General features: G+C 40.7%; 1 protein-coding gene across 1 annotated transcript; it reads right to left on the minus strand.

Annotated features, from left to right (window-relative positions):
- Positions 1–1,295: 1,295 nt before the first annotated feature.
- Positions 1,296–5,605, minus strand: hsd17b10 (hydroxysteroid (17-beta) dehydrogenase 10). Its single transcript, XM_047611124.1, has 6 exons — positions 5,455–5,605; positions 4,439–4,603; positions 3,595–3,759; positions 3,371–3,499; positions 2,221–2,329; positions 1,296–1,691 (listed from the first exon to the last, which is right to left on the minus strand). Exons 1-6 carry the CDS (start codon positions 5,476–5,478, stop codon positions 1,501–1,503), a joined length of 783 nt encoding a protein of 260 aa, XP_047467080.1. The 5' UTR covers positions 5,479–5,605; the 3' UTR covers positions 1,296–1,500.
- Between the last annotated feature and the right edge of the window lie 3,648 nt (positions 5,606–9,253).

Consider the following 9,253-nt stretch of genomic DNA (forward strand, 5'->3'; position numbering starts at 1 on the left):
TGGCAGTAGACACCGGAGTCGGCATTGGCCCAACGGGTCTAGAAGTTCAACTGCTAGGAACTGGCTTCTCCATCGGTTCTCGAATGAGAGTTTCTGTTTTGGGGAGTGGATTTGAAATTAACTTTATCTAAGTACAGGTGTCTGTGGCTGTGTGTCGTTTGTGCCAGCTGACACATTTATTTTATACTCATTGGTCCCGAAACTTCTTACAACTGAAACTGGATGAATGTTGCAGCATTTGTGTACGTTCCTTTCATTCATATATTTGTGTGAAATAAACACAATATTTTCCATTTTTCGAGTGCAGACTACACATTTGGTCTTTATTTATCACTTAACTGACTGTCCACATAATCTCTTCCATTAGCTCAACAAATTTAAATTAAAATTGAATGCAAAACTGAATTTTCCCAGAATTCATCTCATGCTATCGGGATATATTTGATCATGATGTCATTAGTTTGATTATAATGATGTTTGATATGATGGGCCTTCACCAGGCATATGCTACTAGAACACAGAGGGAGAGCACTGAAACCAAAAGTATATCTACTGTATTCCTCACAAGGGCACATTTGTAAGGGCACATAATATGTAGAAGATTGTTCCACTTATTACACTTGGTAAAATTCATAGTTTGTTTGTAATAAAACTTTAGTTTTTTTTTGTTTGTTTTTTAAAAAAAAAAAAAAAAAGAGCTTTGAACTGAAAATAAGGGTGTAAAATGGGCGAGAATGACCTCCAACAAAACTGGGAACTTAAGGGAATTCTGAAGCTACCTTGAAAAAATAAAAAGTAGTTGGTAAAGGCGCAATTGTAAAAAACAATGAGCACTCTGGGCCACGTGCTGGCACACGATGCAGAACACCTGGGATCCAAGGTCATGAAAACCCCAGCAACAGTGACGAAGACAATTTCTAACGGTGTGACTGGTTAAAATGAGGGGATGGTATAAGGTGTGCCCCAAATGTAGGAGATGGACAGAAGGTGTGACCTCTGAGATCCCAAAAGTATGAAAGGAATTTACCCTTTAGAGTAGGACTGTGGTGAACTTTTGTGCACTATAAGACTGCTCTCCTTTGTTGCTGGCCATAAAGATCACTCTGATGCTCTGAATGTGGACTCCTGACGATTTCTTCGAGACTCCAAAGAGAAGACTCCACCAGGCTGAACTGAACATCTGCCAGGGGCTTTCTTTGACAAAGGTCTCCTATTTGACACAATTTGACACAACAGATGATCGAGGCATGCTTTATAAAAATAGGTTCACAAAGAAAACAAAAACTATACCTGAATAGTTAATCAAACTCATCTGATGTTTATTACATTGTAGAGGTCTGAATGGAGAACATTTTAAAAGTCTTTCACTCTCACATAATTTCATAAAGTGGTTGGTGATTGATGACAGTTTATAGCTGCTACGTGTAGATTTCTAGAATGTAAATACACCAGGCAGACAAACACACACATACACACAAAAACACACACACACGACCCGTCTCAGGGCTGCATGCGAATGGCTCCGTCCAGTCTGATGACCTCTCCGTTAATCATGGGGTTCTCCACCAGCGACGTCACCAAGTGGGCAAACTCAGCGGGGTCTCCCAGGCGCGAGGGGAAGGGCACCTGGCGAGCAAGAAACGAGCGCACCTTCTCTGGAAGACTAGCGAGGAGAGGAGTGGAGAACAGCCCTGGAGGAGGAAAGAGTTATATGACAAGAAAATGTCACTTCCTGGTTTTTCAGCGAGTTCCCTTACTCAAGATCAAGTATCAATAAAGCAACAGTTCTCGCCATTTCATTCTGACATTGAAAATTACGAAGTTAAAAAAAAAATACTGTTAGCAAATCTGTGCCATTAAGTTCTTTACTCAACTGACAATGCGATAATCTGAAAATGAAAAAAGGGTTGATGTGTGCTGCAAGAAGAGGTCAGTTTTTTAAACACATGAAAAGATAAAAGCTTCAACAACAACCAGGAAGTATAATGCTGGCACGTTCAACTGTGAGAAATCCAGGCCACCAAAATGTAAATCTAAAATGGTAACATATGAGCCTCAGTTCATAAATAAAGAAGTTTCTGAGGCGTTTTAAGGTGGATTTTGTGTGTTTTCTGCCTGGTTAGTTCTTCGTCCTGCTTCCAGTCTTCATGCAAAATGAAGCTGGTTTACCTCCCCTATGACACTGCCACATACTGAACGTCTTAAAGTGTGTACACTGACCAGGTGCTATGGTAACAACTCTGATGCCCATGGGTGCAAGGTCCCGTGCGATGGGGAGGGTCATACCGACGATGCCTCCTTTAGAAGCGGAATAAGCTGCTTGTCCGACCTAGAGGAAAACCATAGTAAGAAACAGAACTGATTAACAAAGCTACTTAAGCTTGGTCTACATCAGGCATGTCAAACTCAGTTTGGCTCTGGGGCCGGATCCAGACGTTCTGTTCTCAGGTGGGCCGGATCAGCGAAAGAATGTCAACTCCAAATATTTAGCTTTGTTTTTCAGTACTATGCTTTATCATTCAGCCTACATTTGTAGCCTACCCTACATATTATAATCACGGATAACAAGGGATCTTTTCTAAGCACAACACATTTATTCAAAACCAATGGGAAAAAAATTATTTTTCATGTTTGGCCGTGAATGTGTTAACAACTGGTTTATTTTAACAGTTGAGTGAATGCAGTTTTACACCTGAACCAACTCACCACACTAAACAAACTCAAGTGGGAGCTATAAAAAAAATATTTTCACCCTTATTGTCATACTGCTTTGAAATAAATGAAAAAAGAAATACAAAATAAAATAAAATAAATAAATAAAAAAGTTATAGCAGTGCATGGGCAATAAGATTAGACTACATCAGATCAAACTACTAGGCTGGGCCTACTGAAGTTGAGAATATACTGCACAATATTAATTGTCTTTAATATGACATACTTGTCTTTATGATGAGTGGCGCCGAATATTAAACTCTTTGAACACTGCAACTTGCTGATTACATACCAAGCACACTGGTTTTGCATTCACTTCTGTGAATAAATACTTCTCGGTCCATTTCTCCTGGAAAACTCTGCACTCCGTGTCCACTCTTCTTTTTTTTGACAGTGCCATTTTGGGAAGGGTGTGTTGACCGATAACTTGTTTAGTAGTGGTGAATGGTGAAGCAAGATTGCCGGTTTATTTTTGCTTGGACACTTGGACAACGGGCCGGGTCCGGCCCGCGGGTCGTATGTTTGACATGCCTGGTCTACATAGAGTCTACATCATAGCCTACACCGTTACGAGCATTTTTAATTGTAAAGGACGGTGAAAAGTACAGATCCAAAATAGAGGCATTAATCGCAGTTTTCCTTTTGTGTTCTTAACTACCTGTCCATCAAAAGCTGCTACACTGGCAGTGTTAATGATGCAGCCTCTGTGTCCATCTGCATCGGGCTCGTTCTTCCCCATCTCACCCGCGGACAGACGGATCACATTAAAAGATCCAGCAATATTCACCTGCAGAAAACAAACAAAAAAAATAAATAAATTTGAGCACGATTTTTGTGTTTTCCGCCTCCTTTCATCTTTCATCGTCTCTCTGTCTATCTTACATTGATAACACGCTGGAAGTCTTCCAGGCTGTGAGCGATGTTCTTCTTTAAGTTATACGTTTTAACAGCCACAGCAATGCCAGCACAATTAACGGCCAGGTCCAACCTCCCAAACTTCTCTCTGGCCAGGGACACAGCGGACTGAACATCGGCCTCTGAAGTCACCTGCGAAATGACAAAACCACCAGTTTTAGCCCCAGGATCATACCTGACGTCAGACTAGTAGGAATCCTGGAGGGTAACATGGAAACAACCGAGACTAGTATCATTCGGTACATTTTGCATGTGAGGCAAGAAACTAGAGATATCTGGAATAACTTGTGAAAAATGTGACAGAAGAGGTATTTTGAAAGTTGCACTGCATGAATACATGAATTTACTGGTAAATGTGAAGCATGTGAGCGCCATCTACTGAACTGATCGGACATCACACCCACAGTTACAGCTACAGCAGTGATCTGCGTTTAACAGGATTTAAAATGTTTCTCTTATAGGCTCAAACTGCAAGATGAGCTGAGAAAAATATTATACAAATGTTCAAATGTGAGCAACAACAAAGAGACAGAGGTTTGACAAGGTGTAGGGATCCCTTTCATTCAGGTACAGGAACACAGTGTGCTCTTCTTTCTAAGTAATGTGGCTGTGTCAGAAAGACCTTATTAACACAACAAGCATACAGGAGTGTCCTCTGATCCAAACAATTATCAGAAGTCTCTTCGGGTATTGGTGGTCGCTCCCCAGAGAACCGGACTTTAAATTAACTTCACTTACGTGACAGGGTTAGGAGACCATATCCAAGATGACAGAAACATTCTCGCATGTCCATTTTGTAAGAGTGACTCACGTCTGTAGGAGCGAAGGCACAGCGGTCTCCCAGACTGGCTGCCAGAGCTTGCCCATCAGAGGAGGGCAGGTCCACGATGACAGCAGACGCTCCGCTCTGCACCAGGCGCTCCACCGTGGCCCGACCCAACCCGGACGCACCGCCCGTCACCAGGCCAACCATACCCTGCTCAACACACACGGACAGGGATGGGCAGCAGGTGAGGAGGGAAGAAGAGGGAACACATGGAGAGAAAACACATGGAGCGCTGAGAACAATGGGTGACAGGAGAGATGAAAACTGTTCTGATTAATTCATAAATCTAGAGAAGAAACAACACAAGCGATCACTTCTGCCGTTCGTGGAGATGAGGCCGACTAACCGACCTACAGATAAATAAGCTATTGATCAACTGTGGTTGTTGCTCTGCCCTCAATATCAAGCCAAGGCAACATTTCCATAGAATTCAAGTGCAGATATTGTGAATTATATATAAGTTTATATACTAAATTCAGTTACAATCACAGTTAATGCAAATTTTACTCTACGTTTAGTTTTGGCTCGAGCGACGTTCCAGAAGTAGATATGTAAAACATAAGGAATTACTTTATATGAAATATCAACCCCTTTAAAGTTATCTGGAGGGAATATTTCAAATGGAAAGTCACGGCAGACAACTTACTTATTTAATTATATTAATTAATTTTACATACAACTCAATGGGTGATTCTTACAAGTGGGGATATCAATGTAGGTGTTAATAAATTTTAATTTTAAATAAGTTTTAACTGGTCAGACTGCAATGCATATATCGCTGAAGTAATGCTGTCGACCTTTCATATCATCAGAGCTCAAGTCTCCACAAGAGCCTGGAGGTAAGTTAACACTACTGAGGGCGCTCTGGTGAGTTTGTTAACCTCCGAGTAAGAACTCAAGCTAACGGGAAGAAAAACCATGCACGTATCAAACACGAGTCGAATAAAGTCTGCTGCATTACATTCAGTCCGAGTGTAGGATGTAAATTTGATTTTCCTCACCTTCACACACCGAATGTTCGCCATGTTTGTTCGGACAGCAGCGTCACAGCCCAGCAAAGATCGTATGTACGACAGAGGAGGCGCTGTGCGTCTTTTGTTTTATTTATTTATTTATTTTTTTAAGTGGAGTTCCTTCTTTTCCATTTCGGTAACAAGATTTTCGTGCATTACCGCCACCTTCAGTGTTGGAGTGGAGACAGAAGTATCGATTCCCTTAAAAATAAATAAATAAATTCTGTTTACTTCGACACTTACTTAGAATAAAATCCAACAAAAGAGAAGCAGCATTCTGCCCGTTGAGACTGATAAAAAAACTTTATTGATATGAAATCATATTTTAAGCTTTTAAAATAAAAATGAACGTGAATCAAAAATAATTAATTTGAATGTATTTCTGAGACATTTAAATGTATGTTTTAAATATTCAGTTTACTGCTTGTACATTAAGGTTTCAAAAATAACTATTACTTTTGCAAAGGTTATAATAACAATGCTAATGTTTTCAATGCATAACACTAAAAGGTTGGGTGTCACTACGGCTGTCAAATATACGTTCAAATAAAACAGACATGCAATTTTCCTGTAGAAATATTACATTACGCATATAATTAGTTTGCTCCTACAAACTTAAAGCATAACTACAAAATCCTGGTTTTGTGTTCACCAATGTGGGAGCTGCTGTATTATATCTAGTTGTTAATCCATTAGCAATGACCGACAAATAAGACTGTATCAATGTGTTTAAAAAAAACAAACATTTGAGAATAAAAAATCCCACAAAAACTTTAAAAACGCGGAGTCCTTTAAAATCAGTTTATATGCAATACAACCTCGAAAAACAGTACGCGTGAGAGATCTGTTATTTTATTTCTCTTTGCTCACAGCACAATCACCCGACTAGTTCCGCCCTCGTGGTTTCTGTCTGACCAATCGCTGAGCATTTCAGGGAACGCCCCCTAAAACGCAGAACGTCGTCCAATCAGAGCAGCCCTGCAGCTGAACGAGGTCAGCTCAGGAGACCAGCTGATGCCTCCGTTAGAACAGCGAAACTGGAATATTTAGGCTACAACGGAACTCTGAAGACGTACAAACCTAATCATTTAAAATACAGTAGGTCCTAGAAATCATGAAATCAGACAATCATTTAAATATATTAAATAAATATCCTTTATTTTCATGTCATGGTGTAAGCATACAGCCTTAAAATAAGTGTATCACCAAATTTAGACTAACAGAGGATTTCTGGAAGTGTAGGTGTTTCTAATGATTAGTGGTCAATCAGCAGAAACTCCATAAATCTATAAATGGGGTTTTCAGGTTGTGGATAAAACATTATCTGGCTGATGTTTTTGTATCTTCTATATCATCATAAATAAAGTCCACTTAGTTCTGGATTAAACAGTTGCTCAAGCAAATCATTAAAGGTTTAATATAATATATGATAAAACAAGACACATAATTACAATAGTAGCTAAAGCAATGTACTACACAAATTCAAGACTTCCGCAAAGGGCTCTCAAAAAGGAACGTTTGACATTGCAGAAGGAGGTAGAAAAAAAATGTATCATGCTGCCACATTGTGGAAGGCAGTAAGTTGTATAGTTGTATCTCCAAAATAGGGGTTGCAATATCCCACACCCCACAACAACACAACTTACTACCTCACCACAGCACAGCTACAAACACCATCTGCTGTGGCACACCTTGAAAACATGACACACAAACGCCTAAACGGATGTTAAATGTATGCGCACAAATGCAATTTCAATGATTAAGTATATTTCTTAGTGCAATATATTACACGCCTGCAGAAGGAGATTCTCCTGAGAAATTAAAACCAAATTAACAGATGGAGAACGAGGCAGGCGTTGTCTTTTGACCGGTGGCCAATTTGTTAATAGCCAGGGACACATAAGGACAAAGAGATGCAGGATAAAATGGATGAAATGAATCTCAGCACAGCTGATCACCAACGGCAACCAATACAGTCACCGTGGCAACTGAACACAAGATGGACCAGCAGTCTCTGTCATGTATGTGATGATTTGGTTGCCGTAAGAAAGACAGTAGGCTGTATAGTTATCTCCCAGATCTGGTGTGATCCTAAAACTATACAAACTACTACCTCATCCCACAGCTCCCACTTTCTTCTCCAGGGTCCAGCTCATTGATGCCTTTCTTTTTAAAGCAATTTAAATATTCTCCTGGTCTGTTGGATGGTTGTTTTCTGGTGATACATAACCTGATGGGCTGAATGAATGAATGATATAAAAGAAGAAGAGGTGACCGGTCCAGGGTTTCTGCAGGTTTGAACAAGTGGGATTTAAGAATTTTAAGACCGATATTGGTTCAATTTAGGACCTGTATGAAGCACAAAAAATAAGGAATGTCAGAGGCCCATAATTACTTTCAAAGTAACAAAATGTATTGTCATGCAACTATCAACTCAGGACATTCCTGGGTTGGGATCATCCACTGAGGAACAGAATCATAATAGGCCAGGACCAGAGGGGTCATACTGCAAATTAAGTGGTAATAAATGGACACAAGTAGTCAAGACTTGACTAGGTGTAATTTAAGACCTACAGTGGATAATATGCTCGCATTTAAGACTTTTAAGGCCTTACATTTGGATTATTAAATTTCAGACTTTTTAATACTCCGCAGAAACCCTGTCAGTCCTTGTCCCAAGAGCTCCCTGTCCTTAACAGCGATCTCCAGAGCCAAACCCTAGGGAAGAGGAAAAAAACACACTATTAAAAGGAGCGGAAGACTGGAATGACTGGACTAAAATCCCCATTAACACACACGTCTAAATAAAAAAGCAGCAGCAATCCTTAAAGGGCACTGCTAACGTCCTAGCCTGTATCCTAAACCCATTGCGGCTAACAGGCTAGCTATCAGAGCCAGCTAGAAAAGATTAGATGCGCGGTTCAAGGCCAATAAGTTCCCAGTAGCGTTACAGCGGGTCGTGTTCTGTGAGAAGGAGAAGTAGCTGCTCTGGTCTCGAGGTTTTTAACAGAGGCACTGGACTCTGCTAACCTGCTAGCCACCAGTGTTAACGAGCTAGCTGGAATTGGCGGTTCTCGCCCTCTCAGTCCGACCCGCTGTCACATCCGCCCTCCCGCACACCGACACACACAAACCCGGGACATCCGCCGTAGCGGTCGACTTTTATGCTGTACCAACGCTGCTTCTCTCGCCCATTCGGGTGCCACACTTCGGCGGCAGCGGTTTACCTCAAGCCTCCGCGCAGCCCAGGTGGCCCCCCGTATCATCCTCGCCATCTTTCCGAGTGGAGGAGCGGGTTGGTGGTGGTGGCATGTTCGAATATCGCGAGAGCTCCCGATTTTGGAGCGCAGCCTGAACGAGATTTCAAGTGGAGAGCAGACTGTGGAGGTTGATGTTGACCTGGCTCCGAGGCTAAAACCATCAAACACTGTCGAAGAAAAACTCCTCTAAAACATTTGTTACAGTGATTTGCCCCCATTATTCCGATTTCCGTAATTCGTTTAATTAATCGAAAAAGTTAAATAAATTAGCGTTTATAAACAGAAAATAACTAAATAAACGGTTCAAAACACGGCTGGCAGACTTGTCAGTGATTATTAATAGCAAATTAGTTTTTTTGTTATCTTTGCACTAATAAATCTGCTTTTATTTAAATCTCCCTTATTTTGTACAAACCACTACTTCACTATCACGTCAAATACATTCTATATTTTCAGCAACTAATTACCATTTTAGCAATTTTAATCACCACCACACTCTGAATACAGGATGCCATCATATTTCTATT

This window comes from Mugil cephalus, chromosome 1 (genome assembly GCF_022458985.1).
Source record: "Mugil cephalus isolate CIBA_MC_2020 chromosome 1, CIBA_Mcephalus_1.1, whole genome shotgun sequence".
NCBI classification, from domain to species: domain Eukaryota; kingdom Metazoa; phylum Chordata; class Actinopteri; order Mugiliformes; family Mugilidae; genus Mugil; species Mugil cephalus.